Here is a 17,452-nt window from a genome sequence, read left to right as displayed (position 1 = left end):
TGTTGATTTGTATCTAACTAAATTTGTATACATATACTTCAGCAAAAAAGTCCTTTCCATATAATTAATTAATTATTTAATTATATAATTATTCATTGTTAGCTCAATATCAAAATTTATAAACTAAATCAGAGAATCGTTCAATTTAAGAGATTATTTCAATATAATTGTTATATTATAATTTATATATTTTTTTCAAATTTTCTACTCTTATACATATAAATTGAAAAAAATGCAGAATTATCGCGTTAAATGTTTTTTTTTTGTTTCACGAGATGTTAACATACTTTAGATTTTCATGTCATGTATTATTAATATCTGCACTGTAAAAAAAATATGTAAAGTTGAATATAAAAATTATACAATTTATAGTGAAAACATCTAAAATTGAAATTTTTACAAAACGGAAAATTACAATAGCAATAGTATATTTCATAGTTTTGAAATTTATTATTGCTATTGTAATTTTAAAAAGTACAAAGTTTTACGTTTAAAAAATATAATATAATATAATAGAATATTATCACATTAAATTTTTACATTTGTATACTTAACAAAAATTATATGTAAATTATAATTCGTTGGCGAATTATTATGTAAATATTTCTATAAATTTAACTTCAATTCTAAATTTTTGCGAATTATTTAATTAAAAAAAAATTTTATTTTTTGTTGTTACATTTTACAAATAAATAAAATTGTAACTTTACTTGTATAAATATACATTTGTAATAGTAGGTCCTAAAATTAGAATTCATATGTTGTAATTCTACATGTAATTTTTTTACAGTGTGTCAAATTAGAGAGACCTCAGTATTTTTCCGAGTGTTTTCTAAAAGTATGTGCAAGGCTGATTAAATAACATTCACTGAACATACTCATGGCCGTAAATTAACTGTATCGTTGACGTTTAGCCGTTTAAATATTGATACGACACGATGATATACGATATATCGATAAGCAGAGAACGGCGATTAAATTCACTGATACTCTTCTCTGTAGAGGATGTACATTTTTCGGCGTAAAAAAAATTATGCCGGCCAGAGGATTTGCATATAGATGCCGAACGATTGTTCGATTGTTCGATTCAATCAACTGAGCTCCGTGCTGCATCAACATTTAAAACATGAACGTCGAGGGAGGAAAACAAATAGGTCAATAATGTAACCATGTGTTACATCGATAAAAAAAATACGGATGTTCGTTGAGGATTATACATCGATTGATATGGATCTATTGATACGAATTTTTATAAAATTATTGCTCTCACGAAACGCGAAACAATGTATCAGTATAACTTTTATCAATAGCTACGCTCATATATTCTTCAGTATTATCTCTACATCGCTATAATTTTGCAGGGATTTTTCGGCTCGAGTACACATTACTAAAATAATGACACTGCGCTAGGGGTAGTCACGTTTTTAATGCGAAACCTATCATAACAATGGATGCTTATGGGAGGAAAGCAAATCGATATCTCAATACAAGAACTGAACAACCTAAGATTATATACGAAGGGTTGAGAGAGGCCTTATATAGAATTCATATCTAACATAAAAATGTATTTCGTATGCATATAGTAAATGTATCTGGATTACGCTGTCACCTTGAATTTTTATTAGCAATGAAAGCTGTATATATTTATGACATGTATAACAATTTTTTACTCGAGAACATGCGCGTTATATGTTTAATGTCATATTTTATTTCGAGATATTCAACGTCAGGTTGAGCTTGCCCAACAAAACCCACTATAATTTTAAATATTTGCAATATTAATAATAATCTTGACTTTTATTTGACAGATAATTAATTATTTACCATAGAAATATAGAAAAATATGTAGAATGTATGTATATACTTACCAAAAATACAGCAATTGTATTATTCTCAATCTCTTGTTAACGAATCACCATATTAAATGCAATTCGTGCAAAAACGATATCATTACTTTGATCAAAATTAGGCAACAACTTCTTCACTGCATTTAGTATTATTTAAATATTAAATATTCCTTTTGTTCGCAATTATCGCAGATATTTTTTATACGGGCAATGTATTATACATTATCTGCTAAATAATTTTAAACAAGCTAGTTCAGAGCTAAAACAAATTGGATTTTCTGCAAAGTCTCCTCCACAAGATTAATTTTCAGATACAAAAGCGCGACTAAATTGGAATTTTCGATCTTGACCCATTTTAGCTCTGAAGATCTTAATACTTATGCTATCAGAAACTTGTTGTTCTAACCTGGGGCTTAGGTGGTTGTGGTTGCGGCATGGGCTGACTAGCCGGTTCCTCCTTCTTTCGCTTACCAGCCCGCTCACACTCCTGCAGCTTCTTCATGACTCGTGGCGAGTCTGTCAAGCGAAATATACCGGACAACGGACCGCGTGCGGCATCCTCTGTGTCCAGAACGCGTTCCCGTAAGCTGGACGACTCCGGCGGCGCCGACGTAAATCTCACCGTTGATCTGGAGTCACCGTCGGAATCGTCACCATCCCGATGCCGCATAAATCGACTTCTATACCTGGACTTGTTCCTGGGTACCTCGTACTCCGGGGCATCATACCTGGCATACATACACACGCGTACTGCGACGACGTCAATTAATTAAGACCGTTGCCGAGAAAGTGATTCTGGATTTGGAGAAATCACCAGTGATTTCTATTTACACTATTAGCAATTCACTTTCACGAATTGGAAGCGGATCGATAAACTATGGAATAAGTAGCTTTATAATTTATAATTAGATGCTTTTTGATTGATCGTTCGAAAAACAAGTTTCTTGTTAAATTAAGAATTAATCTTTAATGATTTGTAGTAAAATTTTAAGACAGTATTTTTTAACCTTTTTCAATTCGTGGCACATTAAGTAATGAGCTAAATAAATTTGTCGAGATACATCATGAGATACACACCTTTCAGTGTTCAGCACAGGTCTTCTATTAGATACCGTTACACAATTCAGAAATAAAGTAGTAAATTTTTTAAGTTTAAGTTTGTATTTTTTTAAAAAGTGATTTTATCATTTGCTCCGCTTGTAATGATGTCGCTACTTAAAATGAGAATAAACACACATAATATATAGTTCAGATAATTTTCACAATTTTTAAAATAATTTTTACTTCAATCTTTTTACTCGTTTTTTTCATTTATTTCTAAATTGTTTCATTTCTTTTTATCTTTTTTAAAATTTTTGCGGGACTGATTAAAAATCTTGCTTATGTAATAAAAAATCGAAGTACATTTGAAATGAAATATATCTTCCTGATATATGTGTGTGTGTGTGTGTGTGTGTGTGTGTGTGTGTTTCAATTTATCCCATATTAATCTTTAATAAACCTTGCTCGATATTAATATGCTAGCGAATATGTTTTCAAACGTGAAAATTTTTTGTAAACAATATTAATCGTTTTTGTAAACAATATCGTAATCGTATTTAACGTTATATAGATTATATAAGAAAAGGCTTTAAGATGTCTATCTTATATTAGATATTATGGGATTCAGTGTAAGTAGATCAAGTCAGTCAAAGGTCAGACACGAGTATCAACTTGAATCATATGAGAATATAAAAAAAAACTCCCTTCTCCCTGGAGACGGATAACAACTTATCATTTTCATGGATAGATCTCGCAAGAACATATGTCTCTGATATATGTCACTTGAAATTATGACAAGGGAAGGGTGGGGGTCAATGACAAGCCCTACCTAGGCTGAAACGCGATCTGCTTTATAGTGAGATTATCTCTGTTCGATTCGAGAGGATTGCCGATGACAGGACGAAATGATATTAGAGAACCTCCATCTTCTACTCCTATATCATCTTCCATGGTATTCTCCTGAACTTCGCTGATATGTGCTATCAAATTTTCGCTCTTATCTCTTAAACATTAAAGAATGCAGTCAGCGACGGTAATCATACGTAATATTCCAATAGCAAAAGAATATATGTATATGTGAAAATTTTTTAAACTAAAGGATTGTAATTTGAAAACAAAATTTTAATTGGATTCGTTCGTTGAAATCAATTCTAAAAGATTATAATATTATAATACTAAAAAGTATCTAAAGATTTAACAAAAAAAAAATTGAATGAAAAATTTAAATTAAATAATAAGTTTAATTCTTTAATAAAATTATTTAATAAAAAATATCTAATTCATTACATGCGCTTATAAAATTAAAAAAATAACAAGTTTGGTTCTTGCATTTAATAAAAAGCATCTAATTTATTACATGCGCTTATAAAAATTAAAAAATTCTATATGCTTTTTTTTCTCTCTCTTTTTTTTTCAATAAAAGAAAACGTGAAAAAAACAATGTTCTTTATTAATCAATTTACAAGAATAACTCTGTGGCAGCTGTACGCGTAGCGAAAAATCAATAGATAGATCTCGAAATAGGATGTGTACTCACTCTATGCAATAATGATCTTTCAAAAATTGCTAAAAGAATCAGGATATGTGTCAGTTTTAATTACATTTAAAGCGTCAGCAATTTGTCGAAGGAATTGCAATATCGCGTTCCACAAAATCCTCTGCGAGAAATGACCTTGTTCACGGATTGCAATAAAATCCGTCCATAGCGGATGGCCAAAGATAAATAATTAGATGTGAGTTTTGAGAGACTGCTTTTAGACCAAGGATTGTAGTTATTAAAAAAGTTGACGTCTTGCATTTTTAAGTGAGAGTTTTAAGAATCCTTCAAACAATTAATACTTTAAGAAGCAGCAAACTATGGTTGCTTCTTAAAGTATTAATTATTTCAACAGTACAGTATTATACTGAGGAAATGTAGACAATATAAAGTTTTCATAAAAGTAGTACTTTCTAATTTTATTATATAATTATTAATTAAAAACGTTAAGACATTTCATTTTAAATTTATAAATTGTTAAATAAATGTTATCAAATTATTAAATAACTACAAAATTATCTTGATCTAAATAAATTTAAATAATAATAATTTTACTTAATATATGATATTAAATAATCTCTTAATAATGTATATAAGTATTATTTATTACAATTGTATGTATAAAAATATGTATAAATAAAACATATACGGATATGTTTCATATAAAATCTTTTGAATGTTTAATCCATCTATCTGCATTTGCACTATATATTTGTAGTATCATCAGGTATTATCGATTTTAAGTACTTAACCATTTAGCTACATTTCCATGATATGATATCAGGCGTTGTCACGCTTCAAAACGCTGGCAAAGTACACACGCCAGAAATTCCGACGGCAATAATGGTCGTTTGTATATTTCAGTTTTTTCGTGACGCAAAAAGAGAGCGATTGAAACGCGCGCTTTTCAGAACGTATTGTGAAAAAAAAAGTACGAATAATGGAATTTTCACTCGAATATCACAAGGCAAGTGTCAAAAATAAACACCGCAACGCGCGTACGTTCCGCATACAGTGAAAATGCATCGCACGAGATTCATTTACAATTCGAGCGATATCTAGTTCGCGCGCGATCGACAAATTGATGAGACCTTCACCACGGCAAATAATGGTATTTTCTCTAATAATCGCGCAAAACGATCACGATTGGCGTAATTATATAACAAACGGAATACAGACGGCACGAGGCAGGACAGCCGCGATTGCCGCATGTAAAGCAGGTCTTTCCAGTGCGCGAGAGCGTTAATTACTAAAAAATACGTGCTCGCGCGTACCTGAAGCATTTAATTTACATTTTGACGAGGCCGCTTAATAAAACGGCCTCACGAGATGTTCTAACGACCGACATTGTATGAAACAGACAGCAATTAAACCCGAGGCGTCTATTCCAAGTTAAAGACGTTTTTTAAGCGGTTCCTTTGAATCGGAATAGAAGGAGAAAGAAAGAGAAAGAAAGAAAAAAGAGGGAGAGAAAGAGAGATGAAGGAAATGAGAAAATGCCAAAACCAAGCGTATTTATAACTTACGCCAGAATAAACATGCGAGGTATTTGCAGAAAGTGCACTTTTCTTCGACATGCTTCAAAATACGATAAAGTCTGTTGCAGGAAATTTTTGTGACGTTGTATAAACTTATATGTAAAAATAAGACTAACAAATTTAGAACATGAAATGTCAATTAATTTATTAATACGAGAATCCTTATTAACATGGTTCTGTTACAACATCTTTACAACATTCTAAATTTGATTGTTTATTTTTTACATATTGCTTTGCATATTACGAGCTATATTATTGTAATATTTTAAAATTTAGTATATTAAAAGAGTTTTGTGGTTATTTTAATTCAAGCCTTTTTCAGATGTAAATATTAATAAATATATTTGGGAAATCTGACTGTCGATTGAAATTATTTTCTGTCAAATGTACCTTTTATCAAATATTGGAACGTATATTAATTAAAATGTACTATTTTTCCCTATATCACGACTGTTTCAATTAAAATTAATAGTCGCACTTATATTATTTAATAAGTTGTGTGTAAAAGAAGATGTGAAAATTGTAATTTAGAAAATAATTAATACTATGAAGAATGCAGTAACGATTGCTAGTAAAATTAAATCCGAGTTAATATATTCAAAATTATAATAACTCAAAAAGTATTAAAAGGATCTGATTAAAGATATTCGATTTTAATCTGATTAGTCTAATCGTACCGTAAATATACACCCCTCCCAGACTTGCTAGGCACGTACCAATCATTGTTGCGCGCCGATGGCATTCCTGCGTCGTTTCTGCTGTTGCGCGAGTAGAATATTAATACGTTCCATTATCTAACGCCTTGCAGCAAAAAGCCATGGTATTATCGGTTCAATCTGTTACACCTTCGTAGTAATAAACAATAAAATGACGCGTGTGTGCTTGGAACGCTTTTACCCCACGGTTCGATTCTCAAAGAAATATATCGGCCATGATTGTACGAGCAGCAAATTGTTCATGGTCATCTTACAGATGTATTAGCGCGACACGTCCTCGTTCCGTAAATAAAATTGCGAATTTTCACGACGGCTGATTTATCGTTTCGAAAACAGACTGAATCTCGGCGCTATAAATCAAGGAATGACTCGATCTCGGGTCGTCCAACGATCCAAGGACATTTCTTGTCTCCATTGACCGTCTTGCAGTTTTAAATCGGCTCCGAGACAAATTGATCTCACTAATAAATAGCGGAAGAAATGGTTTCCCTGTGTCTGGACATTTATTTTTATAATCTACTTACACTGGTACGAGTCGAAAAGTCGAAACATATAGGCAGTTTTTTTTTTTTTTAAAGTTCTATCTCCTACCCAACGCGATTTTTACCCTCCCTAATCGGTATTCCATATTCCCCAAACTCTACGAAGTATATATGTATGTATGATATTACTTTCGGAAAAATTTCTCTTTATTTTTCTATTTTATAAGCTGAGATGTCACGGTTGCAATATGAAGAAACATAATAGTCTTTTGCAGCAAGTATTCTATATAGAAAATAAATAAGCTATCACAACATTTTTCTGTAAATCAATATTAGAAAGAAATAGAATACGGCAACGATAGATAAGATTTAATTCGTGCTTGTAAACAGACGATGTTTAGACGGGCTCACGATGTTTAGAATAGGATACGAAAAACAATTGATTTTTCGCACCGCTAGTAATATCGGGAAATAATACTCGGATATAATATTCGAGCACTCTCGAGAAGAGAGACGTAAGAAGTAGTGATAGTTACTCGTATTCGGGAACATATCGATTTCTGGCCAGTCGTTCCTCTTCTTGCTGTCTGTATTGCGAGGCGAGACGGTGATCACTCTTGCTTCTCATAAGACCAGGCGAACTCACCGGTGGGGCTAAACTGCTGGAGCTACCCAGCAATCCGCCGCTCCCGCTTTCCGGTTTAATGTTCAATTCACCGTAACCCGCCACGTGAAGGACAAGCTGATTCGGATCGTGCGCCATCACGAAGCGGACTCGTCGGTTGTAATCCCCCGCCTCATATTCGAAGTTCCTGCGAAGAACAATCGTCCATCTTCATTTGCTGAGAAATATGACGGACCGCTACAAATTAAGTTTTGCAAAATCGATAATAATTATGTTGCAGATTGTACTGTGTGAAGTCGAAAAAAATTATGATAGAAGTATTCATCTTTTTATCATTTCATATTATATTATATTATGAGTGAAAAACTTTTTTTATCAAGCGCGATAAGGTATGATTAATTTTAACTTTGCGTATTTTCAGTTTTATAATATCGTTTGATAGAAATAAAAATAATTAAAAAAAACTTAAACTACATTGCTAACAGCACAATGCCAGGCGCATTTATTTGAATTAAACTTTCAACATGGCGCGATTCCATTTAACTAATACATTCGAAAGAATTGCACAGCTTTGCTGGACATTTTTACATCTTGGTTTAGCATGAGACTTCTACAATAGAAGTTCCGCGAACTTTTAAAATTCATTATAATTCGACAATGTTTATTAACGAAACGTATTATTTTATCGAAGTTAAAAATGCGATCGCGCGATTTTACGTACAGCGATTTTCCGCAATTAAAATATGCGCCATTCGATGTTTTGTCACTTACTTAACACAATTATTGTACTTGAGTTAATGAACGTATAATTTTGTTATGTGGCGCGTTTTGCGTCTGTGATTTATAGCAGATTTTGCGCGTGTTACATATTTCATAATGGTGTTCGCGGTAATGTTGAACGTTAATTACATTAGCCAACGTTGAATTTCTGCTATATTATACTTGCAATGTTATTATCACAAATCTCGGCTCAGAATTCATATGGCAGCTGCCAATATCGGCATATTCATTTCGACAGCATTCAAATTACGATCGATTTTTTTTTTTATTGGAGAGTATCGCTGTTGTCCTAGCGATTTATGTTTATTTATTATATTTTGGTATGTCTGAAATGGTTATCAATTTTTTGAACGATTGCATTTTATAAAGAGATAGGAAATATCATATTTTATTATAAATAATAAATATTTTTTGCTCAATAATAAACAACGTAAATATAATTTTTAGTTTAAATATGGTATGATAAACAATCCTGTTAGAAAAGGAACAGTTGTGATAATTTTACGAAATAACGTGAGTGCTATTAAATCAAAATAGAATCGAGGTGAAGCATCACTACGGGATTCGAAATTGAAATAAAATAGCTCGCGGGAGATAGGAAACCGTTCATTTAACGATTTCTTTCTGGTCGGAGCTACAAAAAAAGGAGGCCGCAAAATAGATAGCCGATAATAAATCGTAACAAGACTACAGGACCGCGTAGGGTTTAACGAGCGGGTGCCGAAAAGAAAAGGGAGATTACGCGGCGACAAACCTGATAAATTCCACCGTACGCAGGAAGAGCTCCTTTGTGTCCAGGAGCTCGGCGTCATCCCATGGCACGTTTTCATTTATGTGTGCCTCCGCCAGATCGCAGTTACTTTGGATATTCGCGATTTCCAATTCGAGATTCTCTTTGAGCTGAATCAGACCTCTGAGCTCGGTGCCGAGGTATCGATCGACCTCGTTACGCAGATGTTCCGTACGGTCTTTCAAAGCCTTGCTCAGCCTCCGATAAATCTCGTCCACTTCCTCGGCGACCGAAGCGCAGTTTGTCTGCAGGCCCAACGTGTTTTTTTCCACCAGGGCCAGCGCGTCCTGCAGCCTGTGCAATCCTCTGCGCACCTGAGAACATACAATCGGAATATGCGGATTTGACAAGCCGGAAATGCAAATCTGCGTTTAGCTTAAGCGCGCTGCGTCATCGCAATTGTGATATCGATTATGCAAATGGTAAGTGGGCGTGGATAAATACATCCAATTATTACTATTATTATTAATGTAAATTTAACGTAAAATTTATTTATACAAATTCATTTAGAAGTTTGTGATATGAAAAAAGTAAGTATTTGAACGGAATAATAGCGCGAAAATAACGGAATAATAGCGCGAAAATAATGCATTATATGACACCATTTACATGTTCTAAATATCCTGTATTTATTCCTATATATAATATTTTTGGAATCATATAAAGTTTGCTTTCAATAAACATTCTATTTTTATTCCTAATATTTTTGGAATCATATATGAAAGCTTGCTTTAAATAAACTAAAATTTTGGTGCTTTTGGGGCAAACGTACTAATGATTATATTTATTTAGGCTTCATTATAGTTATGCTGTAACTGCATGGCCTAGATACATATGTGGAGGCCTAAATGAACGAAGCGGACCTAGCTGAAATAATAAACAGTTTGGACATACAAATATCTTAGCGCAAAGCTCTAAAAGGGATTCGCAGTTTTACGTTATATGCTTTACGATGTATCTACGCAAGAGTATTACATTTTTATAGGCACATATAAATGTAATTGGTTCATATGTCATATGCTATTTATATATCAGCTACATATACGTATTGACACGAGTCAACGCTGACCTAAATTAATAAAATTTTCTTAAATGTAGATCAGAATTTTTTGCAAAAATTATGATCTAAAACTTATTCATGGAAATATTCATAGAAAATATCAATATTCATATAAAATATGATTTTATATCTTCAAGATATAAAATCAATATTAAATAATTCATGATTGTTATCGTTATAAATAAGGGAAATAGCAAAATGTAGTTTCTTTTAAGGAAAAATATAGTAATCAATAATACGAACTAAGAAGATTAAAAATATATATTTATTATCATATTTATTAAAAATGAATAATAAATTAATAAATTAACATAAAATAAATCAAAATAGATTAAAATAATTTTAATCTATATTTTAATTTATTTTATTATTTTGTCTTGACTTTCCTGTCTGATTAATTGTTCATGCTGAGGAAAACGTATTGTTAGTACAGTCGAAACGCCAACATTAATTTACAATATTATTATTCTTTCAGCTATAATATTTATATAACTTTTCAATCTTAACTAATTTGTATTATTAACTATTATTTTTTTCTAATTTATACATGTGTTAAACTTGATTAATAATTCATTATTCATTATTATAACATTATTCATTACAGGCTAGATTTTTTATTTGTTATTAATTATTTGTCCAAAATAATTTTATAGATATCTGCAATTTATTTAGCTACATTCTATAATTCGTTGTATGTATCTTACAGTAAATGTAGTAATAAATAATATTGAAAAAAAGCTGGAAAAGTTATTGTATTCTAGATAATGTATCTCATGTTTAAAATTGAGCAAGCGTATTCAGCGATTGGTAAGAGCTTATCGAAGAAGAAAAAGGAAGTGGAGATGTGCAAGAAACTTTAATACGGCGAAAATATATGCGTGGGCTTTGGCGGAATCTGAATTGAAAAATGCAGACCGGAATATTGGTTACAATTTTGCACAATACAGATATTGGCAGACGGGAAATAGGTAATGTAAATAAAAGAAACCGCATAGCTTGAATATGGGGTTCGGAATATCTACAATAATCTATTGTACGGTAATGCATAACAAAATTTTGAGTGAATTATTATAACATAATAGAATATAGGAAAAACTTTTGCTGATAACATCATGGTATATACGAGAAAAAAAAAAGAAAATATTTGTAATTATTTTATTCACAAGAGAATTTATGTTTTTCACAAAAACTATTTCTATTTCATTTTAAAAATTAATAATTACACATTTCAGTTTAAAAATTAATAATTACACTGTGTGCATTCAATAAGAAAAATACTTTAATTTTACAGCTATACTAAATCAAAATTATATAAATACTAATAAAATATTCATTGAATTATAAAAAAATAATGAAAATTGAAATTCAATGAATTCTCATAATGATTTAGGTTATAAAACTATTACTAGAATTCAGCGCAAGAATGAATATATAATTACATAAATGAATCCAGAGAGGAGTTATTATATTAATGAATTAACAACATTAAGTTGGACATTGATTAACGATCATTCATTGGACTAAAAATGACCAATATTTTTTTCAATGTATGCATGAAATGAATCTTCCGTTACTCTTTTCGATCGATTCATTAACTGTTTCCGTATGCAACATAGAGAACAGATTACAATTATACGATGCGCGGCGATCGAGAAATTTGAGATACGTCCGTAATTTCATTCAATTGGTATGGAAAAACTCGAAATTCATAGCTATCGTCATTATCATCAATTTGGACCGATAGATTTATTTCGTATGCAACTACCGATGCAACCGCAAATATCTATAAATTGGAAACGCAAACTACAATATATTGCTAAAAGAAATAAAAATTAATGAGGAAATTCTCTCATCGATGTATTTCAGAAAATAAATGTTATATTAAATTGCATGACCAATGAATGACAAATCCGACAAATAAAAAAATTGTCGATAATTATTGAGGAAAATGAAGCAAAATATTACAAGAGTTACCATGTGATCTGAATATTTTTATAATACACTTTTATGAGAGAGAAACCATGTATATAAATTGTATATCGTTAGGATATTTCTTTTCTGTACGACGACAGGAACAAAATCGTGCCCGGTTTACGGAATAAATCCAGAAAATCGTGGGAAAGCCATCCTATTATTCTGCTAAGAGATAGAGAAAAGTGCAAGAGACGTGAATGCATTCGCGGAGAGTATCTCGGTGCATTAGCATCATAATTTCTTATACCGTGGCGAGGTCGAGTTGCATCGGTGATTTTACCGTGCTTCATCACGTTTATTTCATCGTTCGACAAGACTTGGCTTTTACACGTTCGTCTCAAAACGCCGAGGGATGCTATTTTCGTGTGAAATTTTTATAGTCCGTCGTGCGGTGGTGAAATTGTATAAATTGGTCAAATTGCGAACAATTAAGATAAATAAATCAAAGTTTTCAGAAGGTATATTGTGCACGCGTCGGAGCGTGCACAATTGAACACGTGTACAAAGATATTTGTTGTACTCGCGCAATGCAATAATGAATGAAATTTTCCGGAGTACAGGATAAAAATTGCATTAATGGTTCAAATTACACACGATAGACGATATAGACATGGTATATCCCCTTTCGCGTGCTTTTTATATAAAATAAAATTCTCCAAAATATCATTCTTTCGATGTATTGATTCGATGTAAATACAATTTTTACGAAGTGTTATACCGTAAATGGAACATTGCATGAGTCCTTTCCAAATTGATTAAATCGAGTGCTATTAAAATAAATAAAACGAGCTTTTTAAAGGGGGATTATTTTTCACGTTGTTTCGCGAAATAAATGGTTCAACTCGTTTTTTTCTCTCAGGCTGCCTTTGGAAATAATTATTCTCTATCGCTTTTTATGTGCACAAAGCATGGCGTTTACATTTTCGTGATATTCCGTGATATTTGTTAAATCAAATATAATAAAAATTAATTAAATATAGATGTTTCATGCGGTTCAAACAATAGATAGATATTTTGCCACGTAAATTCCCAAGTGCAATCGTGTGTCTATGCAATAATGAGATTCGGCGCATTACAAAATTAACTGTGCGGCTGAAAGCCTCGCGACATGGAAGTCCGGTTGTTAACTAATTAAAGCCAGCAGCAGAATTCATCCTACTGTGCTCCAAACTTCTATCGATATCGTCTTTTGAAAAGATTTGGCGCTAGAATGTTTCATTACACTAAAAAAATAATTTGATTATATCAATAGATATATATATAATAGAAAGCTTTTAGTAAAATCAAACAGAATTTTCATGATTGAACTGAATAACTTATAAAATATTTTGAAAACTTAAGGAATAACTTAATAATAACTTAGCGCTCAATTCACTAACTAATAAAAGAAAAGAAAAATTCAGTTGGATTTATAAAATTCCTTGTTATATTCACTAGAATTTCTTATTTTAATAAAAAGTTTTTTTATTAAAAAGTTATATTTATTTAATTAAATAAATTTAGTAATCTTACAAAGAAATTCTGATTCTGATAGTTAACAGAAAAAAGTTAATTATACTCATTTGATATTTTTTAGAAAAGTTCTGATCTGTTCATTTTTCAACAAACAAACTGATTAAATCTATCGGATTTTCAATTTATGTCACCAAATTTTTTCTCAGTGTAACTAATTAAATCATGGAAAATGTACAACGAGCCGTAGAAATGAAATATAAACGTCTGCATATATAAAGAGAATACAAAATTTTTCTGTTGCACAGTAAATAAATTAAGTAATTAAAAAGTATATCAGGCGTCCTTTTTGCGCTACCTTTCATCAACGCATCCTTATTATCAATTATTGTAGCCAATTATCTTTCTTTAGAAAAAATATAATTATAATATTTTATAAATGCAGTTTATTCATAATGCTTTATTCAAATGCTTTTAGCAGCGAAATTTTACAATTAAAATTTGGTTAAGAAAGATGCATACATTTTAAAGTTCCTGTTGACTCACTACTATTCTATTTTAGATATTTGATATCAGATAATTTTTTGCAAGATAATCTTTATAGTATATTTCCATTGATGTCACGGTCTGAAATAGTAGTGATGAGTAAAGAAGAACTTTAATTTGTAATTAAAAAAAAACGCAAAATTAAGCATTTTTCTATAATAATGAATTTTCCTGTTATCCAGTTCATTTTATCGATTCATGTCCGCACTTCTGAATAATCGTGAAACATAATGAAATATAAATGGCGATCAGCATCAAATTCTCGGGGAATTTGAACAAGAAGAGCAGACCATATTTCAGGCACACACGCGTAATTTCCATGACACAGAGGATGATCTGACTGATTCGACAGAACCATGTTAGCAACTTTGAACATGGAAATATGTTCAGAAATCTGTGCGCTTTACATGCGCAATATCCAGCTTGTCGAAGCACAATCTCAGTATCTCTGGATTGTCTCAAAGATCGCTTCGAAGTTTCTTCCGTTACTTGAAATAGACGTGATTCATCGGGGTTCTCCTGGAGACAAACGGCAAATTCGCACAATCTTCGAACGTCATCCCTCAATACATACAATTTGCCTTGCAAAGTTCTTGATGCGGAATCATCAAACAATAAATTTCGGCATGTAAGAATTATAGCTTCTTTTTCTCAGTTGAATCGTTATCTCGAAAAAGAATACGTCACTTCTATTTTATTTCACTTAAATTTTCTATCATAAGTTTTGGATAAGTGCATTTCTCGAATACTATACAAATCTCCAGATACAAATAATAATATATAATAATATATAACTTTTGAAGATATAACTCGAGAAATTGAGATTTCTCAATCAATAATATTTTTTAAGTTACATTTATAAATTTGAATTATCGTTATTAAAATAAACTTACCATTCATTCTTTTTTGTATAAATTATTTAATTTTGATTTTTTAAAATTAATTAAATGGTGTCAACTAATTAAATGGTTTTAGTCAACATAAAATAAATGGATCCCAATGGGTTTAGAGTCAGTAGCTGTGTTACATTTGATATCAGTTTCGGAGGGTTAAATATTTGTAATATAAAAGTTAATTGACATAAATCTAGATCGTAAGCTTGAGATCTTTTTATTTAAATAATGATTCTATTTCGTTGTATTTATTTGTTATACGTTATTGAATTCAACTAACGTCTTCATATTGCATGCCCTTAATAAAAAACGAAAAATCTAGGTCGCAATCTTGTTATAACGTTCGTCCCTATCGTATACACGCTTAATTACAATGCGCGAAGTTGCGCGGCAATAAATTTTCCGTTGGGACGCCGAAGGGCACGACGTAACGAATTTAAAGTACACCCCGATACCGGATACCATAACACAACAGTTTCCGCTTTCCTAAATACATTACAACGTCTACCAACGAACCGAAGAGAAAATTAGTTATAGAACCGGTTAAATTAGTTTCTGCGATCGACAAAATTTCTTGTGGTAGAGTTTGTCTTAAAACGGGAAAATTGATTGACAATGGTTATCGCTTGTGGATGACAATGATAAAAAAAAATATCAAAATTCATCGTTTTTTTTTCAAGATTACAATTTTAATATTGATTCGATATCGGCATACCGATATTTCTGACATTTTCTAAATTTCTTGGAATAAAATCTTACTGGAGCAATTTTTGGAGAAAAGTGAAAATATTTTATTTCTTGAAAAGAATGACAATTTTTACTCTTTTTCAATGAAATTTCATTCTAAGACATTTATAGAGCACATTAATAAGTAATTAATTTATTGAAATAACTGACTAATATCCCTTATTTTTCTAATATCTTCTCATTACTTCTAATTTCAGATTTATTTTTTAAATCGTAGTTTCAGCTACATCGATCCATTTTTTCAATTTTCCTGAATTTTCTAAATTTGCAGAAAATATATATCATTGTACCTGAGAATTGATGCGGGTAATTTCGCGTCTCAGAATATCCATGTGCGCATCTTTGCATTCGGGACAGCATTTCTTCTCGCAATGCACGCACAGTTGACAGTAACTCTTCTCAGAGCAAACGCCACAGCGTTCCATGGTCTGACCGCTGGTCGGGTCCGGCAATTCTCCCGTGATTTCGATATGCAATTCCAGGAATCGCTGCAGTGTCACGTTGGTCGGAAAGGCTTGCACGCCCTACAAACAGGATGTATGTTCGGCTCGATTAACGCTCGTAATACGTGTACATGCATCGAGTATGCCGCTTATTAATGGACCGGAATCGATACACTGTGCGCATAATGTCGCGAATTAATTATGCAACGCGCGCTGGCCTTCTTTATTAGAGAAGATACTAATATGTGAGTGTCAAATAAATGAATTGACTATTAATACATAGAAGGATAGTTTTGCTGAAATATAAATCTAAAAATTTAGCGAGGTACAAGTCTGAAAATAATTTTTCATTAGACTCAAAATAATTACAATAAAACATTTAAGCTGATTGCTAGAATGTCAAAATTTTTTGCGTTCAACATTGTTCATCATACATAATTTTCCTACATAATTATTTTGATGATTCAACAAAATTATAGATATTTTAGCAAAATTGTTCTTTTTGTGCATCGACACGGCTGTTAAATATCATTTATCTTTTTGAAATTATTTAATTTTTTTTGCTTAAATACATATAATTGAATAATTGATTATGCAGCGATTGTAACGAAAAACATTTTAGAATTCTGCTTATGTAAATACGTTTGATTATTCTGAAAAAATAGACCGGTTCAAAGACCACATTAGCACAAAACGCGAGAATACACTGGGTTTAATGAGAATTCTCTCGCATTTGGACTCGTCGTTGAATAAAGATGAGCTTACACGTAGTGGCACATGGTTACATTGACACGCATAGAATAACATTTAATTTGTGCGACAAAACATAGATCGATTTTTTCCTGTTCGTCCGATCGTAAACATTAAAGACATAAATCCAATAAAGCGACACGTAATTGCTGGAGAATTGATTTTGCGACGAACGAATTGCGACAGCTTGCACAATCATATATATACTTTTCATTTTATTACTTTTAGAGA

At 31.4% G+C, this 17,452-nt stretch overlaps 1 protein-coding gene across 3 annotated transcripts in view; it reads right to left on the bottom strand.

Moving 5' to 3' along the window:
- Positions 1 to 17,452, bottom strand: part of LOC108690401 (serine-rich adhesin for platelets) — a 74,620-nt gene that overhangs the window by 22,563 nt on the left and 34,605 nt on the right. For all 3 annotated transcript variants that reach the window (XM_018197665.1, XM_018197666.1, XM_018197663.1), the window contains 4 exons: positions 16,319 to 16,552; positions 9,321 to 9,670; positions 7,698 to 7,973; positions 2,254 to 2,575 (listed from right to left, as the gene is read on the bottom strand). In XM_018197665.1, coding sequence (XP_018053154.1) covers positions 2,254 to 2,575; positions 7,698 to 7,973; positions 9,321 to 9,670; positions 16,319 to 16,552 — 1,182 coding nt within the window. The remainder of the gene's footprint in view (positions 1 to 2,253; positions 2,576 to 7,697; positions 7,974 to 9,320; positions 9,671 to 16,318; positions 16,553 to 17,452) is intronic.

The sequence above is a fragment of the Atta colombica genome, unplaced genomic scaffold, assembly GCF_001594045.1.
Source record: "Atta colombica isolate Treedump-2 unplaced genomic scaffold, Acol1.0 scaffold32, whole genome shotgun sequence".
In the NCBI taxonomy this organism is placed as follows: Eukaryota; Metazoa; Arthropoda; class Insecta; order Hymenoptera; family Formicidae; genus Atta; species Atta colombica.
The sequence above is the reverse complement of the archived record's forward strand: the minus strand, read 5'-3'. Positions and strand labels throughout refer to the sequence as shown.